The sequence below is a fragment of the Elephas maximus genome, chromosome 7, assembly GCF_024166365.1.
Source record: "Elephas maximus indicus isolate mEleMax1 chromosome 7, mEleMax1 primary haplotype, whole genome shotgun sequence".
In the NCBI taxonomy this organism is placed as follows: domain Eukaryota; kingdom Metazoa; phylum Chordata; class Mammalia; order Proboscidea; family Elephantidae; genus Elephas; species Elephas maximus.
The window spans coordinates 74,146,084-74,161,081 of NC_064825.1; the positions used below are offsets into that span (position 1 = coordinate 74,146,084).

Consider the following 14,998-nt stretch of genomic DNA (forward strand, 5'->3'; position numbering starts at 1 on the left):
GAAGCAGACTGCCACATCTTTCTCCTACAGAACCACTGGTGGTTTCAAATCGCTGACCTTTTGGTTAGCAGCTGAGTGCTTTAACCACTGCATCACCAAGGCTCCATATGTAGCCTTTATACAGCTAATTTCAACACAGTTACAGCAAGAAAAACCAAAGAACCAAAGATTTAATCTTCAAAGGGTCAATGGTGTAAATAATGGAACACGGGGGGAAAAAACGGGACATGGAATAGAGGCTGAGGGTAAGGAGATTTAGAGAATGGAGAAGCTAGGATGAGGAGGAATATGGAAGTGTATCAAGAGGATACTCTGGTGGATTAAAGAGGGTCCCAGATTGTTTTACTCCTCAGATGGCATCTACTTCCCTCCCCTTGAATCTGGGCTGCCTCTGTGATTGGCTTTGATTAATAAAATGTGTGAAGTGACACTGTGTAACTTCTGCTACTGAGCATTACAAGACCTGAAGCTTTTGTTTTTGCTCCTCTTGGAACACTCCTTAGTAACCAGCTGCCGTGTGAGAAGTCTGATTACCCTGAAAACACCATTCTCTGAGGAAGCACTAGTTAGCCACATGGAAGAAAGGCCAAGTGAAGGAGCATCAAGGCACCAGACATGCAAGTAAAGCTTTCTTGGACCTTCTAATCCAGCCCAGAACCAAGTGAATAGCCCCAACTGATGCCACATGGAACAGAAGAGCCACCCAGCTGAGCCCTGCACATTCCTCAGAATCATGAATAAGTTTTTTTTTTTTTTCAAGTAGACCCTGATTCATGGCGACCTCATGTGTATCAGAGTAGAACTGCTCCATAGGGTTTTTTTTTTTTTAATTTTTATTGTGCTTTAAGTGAAAGTTCACAAATCAAGTCAGTGTCTCACACAAAAACTTATATACACCTTGCTACATACCCCCAATTGCTCTTTCCCTAACGAGACCGCCCACTCCCTCCCTCCACTCTCGCTTTTCGTGTCAATTTCGCCAGCTTCTAACCCCCTCCACCCTCTCACCTCCCTTCCAGGGAGGAGATGCCAACACAGTCTCAAGTGTCCACCTGATTCAAGAAGCTCACTCCTCACCAGCATCCCTCTCCAACCCATTGTCCAGTCCAATCCCTGTCTGAAGAGTTGGCTTTGGGAGTGGTTCCTGTCCTGGGCCAACAGAAGGTCTGGGGGCCATGACCACCCGGGTCCTTCCAGTCTCAGTCAGGCCATTAAGTCTGGTCTTTTTATGAGAATTTGGGGTCTGCATCCCACTGCTCTCCTGCTCCCTCAAGGGTTCTCTGTTGTGTTCCCTTTCAGAGCAGTCATCGGTTGTAGCTGGGCACCATCTAGCTCTTCTGGTCTCAGGCTGATATAGTCTCTGGTTTATATGGCCTTTTCTGTCTCTTGGGCTCATAATTACCTTGTGTCCTTGGTATTCTTCATTCTCCTTTGGTCCAGGTGGGATGAGACCAATTGATGAATTTTAGATGGCTGCTTGCTAGCGTTTAAGACCCCAGACACCACTCTCCAAAGTGGGATGCAGAATGTTTTCTTAATAGATTTTATTATGCAAATTGACTTAGATGTCCCCGAAACCATGGTCCCCAAACCCCCGCCCTTGCTACGCTAGCCTTTGAAGCATTCAGTTTATTCAGGAAACTTCTTTGCTTTTGGTTTAGTCCAGTTGTGCTGACCTTGCCTGTATTGTGTGTTGTCTTTCCCTTCACCTAAAGTAGTTCTTATCAACTATCTAATTAGTGAATGCCCCCTCCCGCCCTCCCTCCCTCCCCCCTCTCATAACCATCAAAAAATATTTTCTTCTTTGTTTAAACTATTTCTTAAGTTCTTATAATAGTGGTCTTATACAATATTTGTCCTTTTGCAACTGACGAATTTCACTCAGCATAATGCCTTTCAGATTCCTCCATGTTACGAAATGTTTCACAGATTCACTGATGTGTCATATTTCATTGTGTGTAAAATGGTATCGTTTTAAGTCACTAAGTTTTGAGAGAGTCTGTTAGGCAACAACAGGTAGCCAAGACAGACCCGAACAAGAGGAAATGAGCTTAAGTGGAAGGATCAGTTTTTTTTTTTTTTTAATATAAAGAACTTGCTAAGAGCTGAGGTGTCCTGTCCTCTGGGACAGGACAAAGAAAAAGGTGACAGCATCTGTCACTGCATATTTTAGGAATAAGACAGATGCCCATCTGTCTGAAGGGCTTTAGTACCAACCTTTGTGAGGGCAGAGGACTGGACCAGATGGCCTCTTTCTTCTGGTTGCAAGGAGTCTCTTTCTAGTTTCATCACATATCCAGGTAATTCTCTAGGATATCAGAACTGTCTCTATCCTGGTGAAGGAAAATGGATGCTTATCTCCTCAGCAAGTTTGGCCCCCTGCTCTCGCCTAACTGCGCAAGTAGGCAACACCCCTGTTGTGTCTGTGCAGGCTCTGTGAGTTCTGTGTAGGGATTCATGAAAGATTCACAAAGCGACCCTGTCTACTCTGCTGTCAAAGCACTGGCCTGGGACTTGATGCCTGTGCCCTGGGAATGAGGACATGAAGATGCAAAGGTTTTTCTGTTCACACTCCATATTTTGGAACAACTGTCAGAACTGTTAGCTACCATTTATTGTGTACTGTGTAACAAGCAATTTACATGCATCGACTCATTTAATTCTCACAAAACCCCTGTGAAGATCTTATCATACCATTACCCTCACTTCAGAGTGAAGAACTTGGAGCTCAAAGCAGTTAGATAATTTACCTGAGGTCGTGCTGCTGGTCAGTGGCAGGGCTGGGATTTGATCCCAGGTCTGTCTGCCTTCCCACAGTACCCAAGGCCCAGCTAGATAGACTTCTGCCTCCATATAGCTCCTGATGTCTGAGAAGAGTTAACCTCTACTGCTGCTGATCAACAGGGTACCTGGGTTAACCTACTTCTCTTCTCAATGCCAAAAACAAAACAAAACAAAACGCCTGTTGCCGTTGAGTCAATTCCGACTCATAGTGACCCTACAGGTCAGAGCAGAATTGCTCCATATGGTTTCCGAGAAGCACCTGGTGGATTCGAACTGCTGACTCTTTGGTTAGCGCCCTGAGCTCTTAACCGCTATGCCACCAGGGTTCCCCTTCTCAATACGGTGGTATCAGGGTCTTTAGCACATCCACATGATGTTTTGTTTTTTCTGTATCTATTCTGAAGACTCAAGTTCAAAACAACTCATCAGTCCCCATAAATACCCTAAAATGCCTTAAAAGTCTTGAAAGAAAACAGAATCATGAACTACACAAAGAAAAAAAAAAAGATCAGCAGAACCTAAACTGTTGAGTGTTGGTAGGCGTAAGCAAAATCTCAGCAATGATGTCATATCCAGTCTGTCTTCTCTACACATGCCCATCTGAGCTCCCGCACGCGGTCGCAGGCCAGTATGAACCAGTACTGAGCATCAGACAGGGGGTTCTGTGAGAACAAGAGTTAGCAGCTGGGGGATAAGGCCCCTCCCTTATGGAAAGGTTAACCTGCTCTTTAAAATGCTTTGACAGCAGGTTCCTAAAGACATGAACTGGGATTTCTGCTTATACTTCAGGTCACAGCTTAAAGGCTACTTCTTCCAGGAAGACTTCCCTGACTCCCAGATAAGGCTACACTATTGTTACATCCTTCCACAGTGCCCCGAACTCCTGCAGAGCAGGAATGATGTCTGTCTTGGTCTTCACTCTATCGCCGGTACCTGGCACAGCATCAGGCACCATGTGGATGTTTGATAAAAATTTGCTGGATCAATAAAAGGGTCGGGCAGCTAATGGAACCTGTTGGCCTCTGGCCCAAGACCTTATCAGTGTCAAGGTGAGACCCTCGTGAAGGCTCTGACCTCACCCCGTCTTACGGGCAGTATTGGCTGCAGAAGTGTAACAGGTTTCCTCAATAGAGACTTCCCCTGTACTGTATAAAGTGGTATCCAGGATGAGCAGCGGCTTCTTGCTGAGACCTAAAACTTGTCCCTGGCCTCAGAGGAGAGCCCACTTTATACCAACATGAGGCACAGCCTCGTGCCTAGTGTTGGGCTAGGGACAGCTTTCAAGGCACTGGACTTGAGATGGGGCATGGCTGCCTGAGCCACAGGCCCAAGAGTTTAGCTACTCTCACCAAATAGGCAATGGCTTATTCAGACCTTCAATGTCCACTTACAACCTTCCATGTTGCTGTTGTTAACTGCCATCAAGCTGGCTCCCAACTCATGGTAACTGCATGTGCAAAAGGATCAGAATGTTGTGATCTATAGGGTTTTCATTTGATGATTTTTCTGACGTAGATTGTCAGGCCTTTCTTCCTAGTCTCTCTTAATCTAGAAGCTCTGCTAAAGCTTGTTCAGCATCATATTAACACGCAAGCCTCCAGTGACAGACGGGTGATGGCTGTGGATGAGCTGCATTAGCCAGGAATCAAACACAGGTCTCCTGCATGGAAGGTGAGAACTCTACCACTGAACTACCACTGCCCCTACAACCTTGCATGCTGTGATTGTTGTTAGGTGCCATCGAGTTGGTTCTGACTCATGCTGACACTATGTACAACAGACAAAACACTGCCCAGTCCTGCACCATCCTCACAATCGCTGTCATGCTTAAGTCCATTGTTGTGGCCACCGTGTCAATCCATCTCATTAAGGGTCTTCCTCTTTTTTGCTGACCCTCTACCTTACCAAGCTTGATGTCCCTCTCCAGGGACTGACCCCTCCCAAAAACATGTCCAAAGTATGTGAGGCGTAGTCTCGCCATCCTTACTTCTAAGAAGCACTCTGGCTGTACTTCTTCCAAGACAGACTTATTCGTTCTTTTGGCAGTCCATGGTATATTCCGTATTCTTCTTCGATACCACAACTTAAAGGCATCAATTCTTCTCTGGTCTTCCTTATTCATCAAACAGCTTTCACATGCACAGGAGGCGAATGAAAACACCATAGCTTGGGTCAGGCACACCTTAGTCTTTGAGGTGACATCTTTTCAACACTTTAAAGAGGTCTTTTGAAGCAGATTTGCCCAATGCATCTTTTGATTTCTTGACTCCTGCTTCTATGGGTACTGACTGTGGATGCAAGAAAAATGAAATCCTTGACAACTCCTATCTTTTCCCTGTTTATCATGATGTTGCTTATTGGTCTGGTTGTGAGGACTTTTCTTTATGTTGAGGTGTAGTACATACTGAAGGCTGTGGTCTTTGATCTTCATCAGTAAGTGCTTCAAGTTCTCTTCACTTTCAGCAAGGAACAACCTTGCACACACCTAGCTAATCCTGACACACATAAATCATAGATGGCAGTAACAGTCATGGCTCTAGCCATGCCACGGGAGCATCTTGTTCCCATGAGCAGTGTTGCCCTTCGACCTGGGCCCTGTGCTCTCGCCAGGGGGTAAGAAGTTCACGGGGCCCTGGGAATGTGCCTACCTGCAGTCTATGATCATGTTTCCCTTTCTAGATATGCTCTGTACTGAGCCTCCAGAACTCCCTGCTCAAATGGCCTGAAGACTGCAATGGTCTCCTTCCCAGGTTCATCCTTCTGAGGGTGGGCACTGCCTCTTGCATGGATGTCTTTAGGTTTGAGGGGTGGTCAAGCGGCAATATGGGGCCAATGTGGACCTTGCTTAAGACACACAGACTCATGTGCTCACATGGGCCCTGCAGTGCAGGACTGAGTAGTGGATAGTACGTAGATTGGGGCCTCATTTGTAGTGGTCTTGGTCCCTGTAAATGTTAGGGGTGGGCCTTCCCATGACACCAACACTTGGTGCTGTCGCTTCACTCCTGTACTGGCCATCACTAGCCCTACTGTTGCCTTCTCTACCTCCTTCTCCTGAGGAGGCTGCTGGGTCCCAGGTGAGGCTCCCACTGGCGCTGGGTGGGGAGAAGGGGTGGAGGCCCCAGCATCAGCAGTGTCACCTGGTTTCTTGCAAATGTGAACACCTACACACAGAGGTGGGGAGAGTGTGAGTTTGAGTTTACAAGTGTACTTGGGTGACGGAGCAAGTGAGTGAGCAACCAAGGGAGAATTAGAGAAAGGAAAAGCAGGCTGCTCATGTGTAAAACAACGTGAGCATGAGGGAGAAGAAAAATACACGAGTGTATGTATACACGGGGTGGAGAAGGTACCTGGGTATATGTCCAGAGCTTGCCACAGTACCTGTGGGAAAAAAAGAATGTCCAATGAGAGGATATGTTGCTGATATCTGTATGTGTGTGTGGCTGCAGAAGAGACCAAAAGAGGGACCCAGAGAACAAGGACGTGTGCTCATCTCCAGGGAGCATGTGGGCGGATGGTGTAGCTAAAGGAGGCTGAGTGTGCAAGAGCAAGCTGGCATGCAGGTGCGTGAGCTTGAAGGTGTGTGTTTGCCCCTGCAGGGCTGTGTGACATGGAGAGACCAGGCATGTGCCTGGGGGATGGCCTGTGGGTATGTGCTCGTATGTGTGTGACAAGCAAGAACCAACACGAGCGCGTGGACACGTGAGTGGAGTGCTGGCAGCAGGTTTGGGAGCCAATGAGCAGGTCTCCGGCAGCTGGTGCTGCCTGGGGGTGTTGGAGATGCCTGAGGATGTTTTCACCCCAGAAGTCTCCATCTGGGAGGGCTGTATGATCTGCCCTGCACTGGCTTAGGTCCGGGTGACCGTGGCCGGGAGTGCTAGCCATGTTGCCCCCGCCTGGTGGTGTGTGTGGGAATGAGTGAGTCACCCAGGCATGGCTGTCCCTCACTCTCCTCGCCTCTTGCCTTGCCCAGTGGGTAGGGCAGGTGGGAGGGGGAGAGATTACTCAAGGGCTGCCTTTAAAATTTTTTTACTGTGGTAAAACATATCCAGGAGTCCCTGAGTGGCGCAAACAGTCAAGCACTGGACCACTAACCAAAAAGTTGGTGCTTCGAACCTAGCGGCCAAACCTTGAAGGTTTAAACCTTGGTTGGGGGTTCAAACCTTGGAAGATAGGTTTGGTGATTTGCTTCTAAAAGGTCACAGCCTTCAAAACCCTATGGAGCAGTTCTACTCTGCACACACGGGGTTGCCATGAATTGGAATCAACTTGACAGCAACCAACAACCACAACAAAAAACATACATAACAAAAAGTTTTGCCAGTTTAACCATTTTCAAGTGTCCAATTCAGTGACATTAATTACATCCACCATGTTGTGTGACCACCACTACCACCCATTTCCAAAAGTTTTACATCACCTCAAAGAAACTCAGACCCTCTCCACCAATAACTCCCATCCTCTCCTTCCCCCTGCCCCTGGTAACCATGAGTAAGCTCTGGCCTCTATGTGTTTGTCTATTCTAGACATTTCATGTAACCGGGATCATTCAGTATTTGTCCTTTTGTGACTAACTTACTTCACTCAGCATAATGTTTTCTAGGTTCACGCATGTCTCTGGTTCATCCATGTATCAGAATTTCACAGTTGAATAATATTCCATTGTACGTATGTACATTTTGCTTATCCATCTGTCTGTTGATGGACACTTGGGTTGTTTCCACCTTTTGGTTATTGAGAAAAATGCTGCAGTAAGCATTGGTGTACCCATATCTGTTTGAGTGAGGGTTGTATTTTTATACCATCATTGTGCAATTGCTTACAGTGCCCACGGGCTCTTTTTCTTAAGGCCCAGAACCCCAATTCTCTTGGCCTAACTATACATCTTCATCTCTGTGAACAAGTTACAGTTTAGGCTGACAAGCATTTGTGGAAGTCTACTTTATGCTGGGTTCTAGGACCACCCTATTTATAATGCCAAACCACTTCCCAGGCCCCAGCTATACCCCTTTTCGGCTTCCATTTTCTCTATGGCACTCACCACCATCTGCCATGCTATATATTTTACTTACTTATTTTATTTATTGTCTGTCTTTCCATTAACAGCAAAAACCTGTGCAGCACTTGCTATGTGCCAGACACTAAGCTCTTTCTACATTAATTCACTTAATCTTCCAGCCAATCATTCTTCCCATTTTGTAAACATGGAAACTAAGGTACAGAGAGCTTAAGTAACTTGCCTGTGGTCACCTGTCGGTAAGGGGTGGAGTGCCAAGCCTGGATCCTGAGTCCCTGCTCTTAACAGCCCACAATACTGCCCTGTGAGGGCAGGAAATCTCCTCAATTGGTTCACTGCTGACTCTCCTGTGCCTACAGCAGTGCCCAGCACATGTGAGTGCTCAATTAATAGTTAATGAATAAAGGAATAAATGAGCAAATGAATGCTGGACATGGAGGACATAGAGATAGTACTTGACTTCCAAGAGCTCGTGGTCTCAGGGAAGAAAAAGACAAATAATTACTGCAATACTATATAAAGATGGCATCGTGGGAGTCTAGAGAAGGCACCTAACTCGCCTGGCTCCTGGCAGGCAGGGCTTCCCAGAAGAAAGACAGAAAGTGGGACAGGCACACGGACATGGCTAACCTTCTCCAAACTCTTCCCTGGGCACAGACACATCCTAGCTCTTCCTGCCTTAGTCAACAGGGTACCAGGAGATGATGGAGACTCTGATGGTGACAGTGGAAGCAGAAAAGGGTAGCAGTCAGGAGCATAGGCTCTGGGAGAGATGGCTTAGATTGTATCCTCATTCTAGACCTTGAACAGACTGCCAACCCTCCTTGAGCCTTGGTCTTCTCATCTCTAAGATGGGAATAGCAAATGATACCAAGTTCCTAGGGTAGTAGAGAGGATTCCATGAGATATATGTATAAAAGTTTCCGGAACAGTGCCTGACACACGGAAGCAAATGTGCCAGCTCCAACTATGATGACCATTACTCCTCTTCCATTCTACAATGGCTGATACTTTTTTGGGCGGAATGGGAAAAAGGGTTAGAATTAAACATATGCTGCTTAATACTGCCACTTCTCTGCTGTGGGTTCATCTAACTTTCTAGAAATAGCTCAAAGCAGGACTTGTCTGTGAAGCTTCATCAGGGCATAGATTACGTTTGTTTTATTCATCGCTGTATGTCCAGTGCCTAGTACAGTACCTGCCACATAGTAGGTGCTCAATAAATATTTTATTGAATGACTGATTACATTTATTGACTCCTTTAGTCCTCTGGCACAGTGGGTAAGAGCTCAGGCTGCTGACTAAAAGGTCAGCAGTTTGAATCCACCAGCCGCTCCTTGGAAACCCTATGTGGCATTTCTACTCTGTCCAATAGGGTCGCTATGACTTGACGGCACCTAACAACGGTCCTCTTATGAGGATAAATACTCATTGCTGTTGTTTCCAAGTTACACGTGAGGGACCAGGGGCCTAGCAAGGGTAAGCGACTTGTCCACAAACATACAACCTGCAAGTAGAACAGTCAGGTTCTGACTCTAAACGCCATGCTCTTTCCTCCACAGGATGTGACTTTCTGGACTCCTCTACATCATGCCCTATTTTCTGTGGATTTTTTTTTTCTAGCCAGCGGGGCCATCCCTGATTGTAGAACCATATCCGAATTCTATGACTCACATGTGAATCACAGAACTGTTTAATAGCTGAAAGGACTTTTGATGTCATCCAGACCTCCCACCCACTGTGGAAATTTCCTCTCCGATGTCTACCAAGTCGTTACTTGAATGCCTCTAGTGATGGAGCACTCATTTTTTTCCCCCTCTTGAATTACAAGTTCTACGGCTGGGTCACTTTGAGAGTCAGAAAGCAAGTTCTGCCTCCTTTGAGCCAAGAGGCTTCTCTTTAATTTCCATGTCTTGAACTTACGCCATCCTCCTAAGATACACAGAATGAATTTACTACCCCCTCCACAAGACAGCCTTTCAGATATTCACAGCTCTCACATCCATTCTGAGAATTCTTTTCTCCAACCTAAATGTTTCTGGTCCCCACAAGGACTTCTCTGATGAGATGGTGTCCATCCTAGACCATCTCTGCATACCGTTCAAATAGGTGTCCTCTAGGTTTTTTGAGGAAACCCTGGTGGCGTAGTGGTTAAGTGCTACGGCTGCTAACCAAAAGGTCGGCAGTTCGAATCCGCCAGGTACTCCTTGGAAACTCTACGGGGCAGATCTACTCTGTCCTATAGGGTCGCTATGAGTAGGAATCGACTCAAAGGCAGTGGGTTTGGTTTTTGGTTTAGGTGTTTTGAGCAATGGCACCCCCTAATGGAGAAGGGGTGAACTCTACAGTAAAGCCCTCAATCCTCATTTGGATGCTGGGCCACTTACATACGGTAATAACTGCTTATTTTAAAGAGTAATTGATTTAGAATCATATCTAGTTGCTTTCAATGTCCATCTTAAAGACTGGCATGTGAAAGCTCTTGCCAATCGTGAGGTTTCTGCTAAAATATAGGTTTGAGACTTCAAAGTTAGAATTCAAAAGGCTGCTTTTTTAACAAAAAGGCCTGGAAGAATAGATATTAAAATGCATGGTATTTTGCAGGATTATGGAAATTTTTATTTTTTAATTGTCTTTATTTTCTAATACTTCTACAACAGATATTAAAAAAATATATAAACAACCCAGAACTTCCTCCCTTTATTCTTTCCCAGATTGTTTATCACCACCTGTGTATTTGGTCTACAATTTGTAGATGCTGCCACCCCCCGGTAATGTCTCCTTGGTGACTAATTGTCTGTGGTCAGACAGCCAGGCTCCTCAGAGGTGTGGTCAACCAGACTCAAGCAGATATTTTACCGTCACAGCCAGTTTTCCCCACATCATCCATCCCACCCTGGTTCATGCCATGTTCAGGTTATCTGCTTGTGTTTCCTAATCCTACCTCTTGAGTCCCTTAGGTCCACCCAACACATTGTCAATCAGTGGTCATGTCCCTACCAGTCCCAGCTCTTCCCTCTTCCCCCTTCTCTCTACCTTGCCTGCTCTTGCTTCTACATGAGCCCAGAGAAGCTCCAAAATGATAATGGGCCAGAAAGACGTCAGAGATTAGAAAAACAAATTCTCGTTTAAATGAAGACCTACGGACCAGCTGAGTCACTCCTTTCAAATGAGTTCACCGCTAACCAGCTTCATTCCAGCCTCAGCGTCAGCCTGGGCTCTTTCCCTCCACGCTGAACTCTGGGGGACAGCTGGGTGCTGGGAAGACTCACCCGGCAGCCTCTCACTCCAGCACATGTCCAGGGTCCCTCCCTCGGAGTCATCAGCAGCACGTTTCTCTCTCTCACTCCTGCAGCAGGATGGAAAATGGGAGATGATGCTGTCGAGCCAGAACAAGGCAAAACCCTGGGCAAAGATAAAAAGCCTTCCCCTCCTGCACTCTGCCTCTTTTTTAATAACATCACCCCCCCTCCCAGGGGAACCTGAGGAGGAGATCATCCTATCGAAGGGTCAAGCTACAGAGGCAGGAGCAGAATTTGCAGGTGTCTTCCATGTGGAATCAGCAGCAGCAGCATTACGACCATCATCATCACCGTCATCTCCACCATGGAAGGAAGGTGAAGCACTTTATGAGCTGTATCACACCAATTCCTCATCATGACCCCATGCATTAGGGGTCACTGAACAGATTCAGGGAGGTTAAATAACTTGTTCAAGGTTACACAGGGTTTGACCTTGAAATTACAGTCTAGGAGTCTAGGCTCATGCTCTCACTGCGGTGCTGTTCTGCATCCTGGTTACTGTGGGTTGAGCCATGGATGAGCTTGGAGAGGGGTCTGAGTCACACACAGTCCCGTGTCCAGCTCCCCGCTGCCTGCAGTACACAGTGACTCTGGGGCTCCCCATACAAGGTCCCAAGCAATGGAAAGTGGCATGCAAGGTTCTTCTCTAGAAATTGCTACAATAAGTAGTTACATATATTTTGCATATACTCAATGTTCTGTTTCCTTTAAAATTAGAAAGCCCTCTTTCTAGTCCATCACGATACCTTACAGGACTGTACTGGGGTCTATCTTTTCTCCTTTACCCAGTAGGCTGGAAAAAGGTTGCTGGAGATCAGCCAGACCCTCTCAAGTGACCGTAGAGACATCCTGAGAACAACTACACAGCTCACAGAGGCTTCCCTTGTCTAGAAATGGCCTGAGATACAAGCATGAGCTCCAGTGGTCCCATCTGCCTTTCATGTCTCCAGCCCTGGCAGCAGCTGACTGATCCAGGGGTAGACACACAAACTAGGTTGGGCCAGTCAGATCCTCTCCCCTGTACATTTAAAATGCCTCCTGGAGGGCCTGGAGCCTGCAGTCGCTGGCGCTAAATCATGGAAACTGCAGTGCCTTCAAGAGAAGATCACGAACATCTGCCACTGAGGGCCTCAGAGCTGTTTTGTTCCTACCTGTCCTGAGTCTTGATTGGGCAACATGTCGGTCAAGACCATGAGATTCCCCAGGATCCTTCTGATACATTTCTACACTTTAGCTTAAGCCAGCTGGATTTGATTTCTGAAGTTGGCAACCAAAAGAACCTCTCATAAAGCCTCACTAGCATCATACTAAGGAGCCCTGGTGGTACAGTGGTTAAGCACTCAGCTGTGAACCAAAAGGTCGGTGGGTCGAACCCATCAGCCACTCCGTGGGAGAAAGATGTGGCAGTCTGCTTCCATAAAAATTTACAGCCTTGGAAACCCTTTGGGGCAGTCCTACTCTGTCCTATAGGTTCACTGTGAATTGGAACCGACTCAACAGCACCAGGTTCGGTTTTTTTGATTAGCATCATATTTCCAAGAACTCCAAGGGGTCAGATGCCTCTCTCCTTGCCAGTCCTGCCTCTCTGAGTGGTCCTCGGACTCTCTCAGGCTCAGCTGCAGATTTTAAACAATCGAGGGCGGACAGGCTGAGTTGAGGTCGACCTTTCTCACTCTGACATGTTTTGCTCTCCAGTGGCACAGTCTCTGAGAATCCCAAGTTTCAAGGCCTAGCTCTCCTGAAGAAAGAGGGCTACTACCTTCAAGGCCCTTTAAATGTCTCCTGAGTTCTCTACTTCTCCCTCCACCACCTCCATCTTGACCAAAGCCAGCATCGCCTCTTGCCTAGCCATCTTCTAACTGGTCTCCAGCACCTATTCAGGCTGGCCTCTGAAATATTCTTCACATAGTGCCAATGCTTATGGCTACGTAGATTATGCAGTTTACAAGCTGCACAACTGGATGAGGCAGCCTTGAACTAGAATCCTACTGAACTTAGTGGCATCCTACTGAACTTAGAATAACGATAAAATTTTTTTTTTTTTTAACATAGCTTACTAGCTCTGGAACAGTGTAACAATAGCCAGCTGCCTTCGAGTTGATTCTGACTCACGGCAACCCCATGTGTGTCAATGGAGAGCTGTGCCCCATAAGGTTTTTGGGGGATGGTTTCTCTGATGTAGATCATTAGACCTTTCTTCTGAGGCACGTCTGGGTGGACTTGAACCTCCAACCTTTGGTTAGCGCATTAACCATCTGACCACCGAGGGTTGTACAGCCTAGCCCATTTATCTCGCCAACCTTATCTCATGCCACTCCTCCCCTTAACTTCTGTACTCTAGCCACAGCAGACAGACTCTTCTCTTCATGGTGCCCTTTTTTTTTCTTTTAAATTGTGCTTTAGATGAAGGTTTACACAGCAAATTAGTTTCTCATTAAACAATTAATACACATTGTTTTGTGACACTGGTTGCCAACCCTACAATGTCAACTCTTTCCCGTTCTCGACCGTGGGTTCTCCATTGCTAGCTTTCCTGTTGGTGTGCCCATGTTGTCTCATGGTGCCTCTGCACATGTTTTTCTCTCTCTCTGGAGAAGTCCCCCAGCTCTACTTCCTAGTTTCATTCATTACATTGGTTGCAGTTTGAAATTTCTTTTTAATTTATGCCATTCTTTGATTAACATCTCTCTCAATCATGAGGGCAGGGACCACCATTTCTGTTTTATTTACCACTGACTCTTCAAAGGCTAGCACAGTGCCTGGCTCATAGTAGATGCTTAAGAAATACTTGTTGACTATGTGAATGCTGCCCTGACGTTCTTGAAAAAAATGAACCTGAAACACAGCCCTCGTCTGAGCTGCCCTGTGGAGAGGCCTTTAAGTCACCTGGAACCCTCCTCTGCAGCTGCTGTCCACAGCAGTCACAGGATCGCACATCTGGGAGGCCCTTCATTTTTGCAGAGGAGTAAACTGAGGCACAGAAAGCGTGTCTGACTTGCCCCAGGCTGTATATTGAGTTGGTGGTCATGGTGATGGAGAACATCTATCCCCAACCCGAGCTTTTTCTTTCTTTCCCCTGAAGACTGCCCCAGCTGGAGGGCAGCCTATAAGGGGTGGCCCCTAGCTGAGTGCAGAGAAGTAACCAAGGTATCCGGATACCTCTGGAAGGGGATCCACGGTGTGACTCACACCTGTTTTCACACCTTAAGCCTCCCAGGCCTAAGTCCTGTTCAGAATAGCTCAGTGTTGCATATGTGCAGCGGACTCTATAAATAAGCTTCCTAGAAAATGACTAATTTCATAATCAAAAGCAGAAAGAGTAGCACCTCTAGACTGCAGATGAGAATGGAACAAGAGCCTAGTTCTCTGTCCTGCAGTCAAAGGACTTAGGCAACCCCAGTCAAAACCCACATGGTTAGGCTGTTCAGGAGAGGGTTTTGATTAGATTTCTAAAGAGAAGAGATGCCCCATTCAGCATGAATGGACAGACAGCCCAGTCTCAGGGCATTGCCCTTCTCCCTCCCCACCAAGATAAGAAATAACTGCTTGCAGTGGATTGCTTCATGCTCCTTCTCTCTCCTTCTCCACTTGTATCAGCCAAGAAACACAAGCAGAACACTGGCCTGTGACAACAAGCAGCAACTTGCTGGGCTGGCCGCCCACCACTGCTCTTAGAACCAGAAACCCCAGCAGTGAAGGGACTGGGACATTGTCCAGCCTGTCCCTCATTCACCCATGGGGAAGGGCCTGGAGGACAGAACCTTCCCAAAGCCATTCCCTTCAGCGCTGAGGCCCTCCTGTGAGCGAAGCACCAGACCACGGCTGTCCCAGGAATACAAAGATAGCAAGCCAGGCCCCTCCCGGCACAGTTCCCAGTCTTCTTGGGAGCAAGACC

General features: G+C 46.8%; 1 protein-coding gene across 1 annotated transcript in view; it reads right to left on the bottom strand.

Annotated features, from left to right (window-relative positions):
• Positions 1 to 14,998, bottom strand: part of PTPN5 (protein tyrosine phosphatase non-receptor type 5) — a 72,404-nt gene that overhangs the window by 35,642 nt on the left and 21,764 nt on the right. The window contains exon 5 of the mRNA XM_049891418.1: positions 11,074 to 11,150. Within this exon, the coding sequence (XP_049747375.1) occupies positions 11,074 to 11,150 (77 nt within the window). The remainder of the gene's footprint in view (positions 1 to 11,073; positions 11,151 to 14,998) is intronic.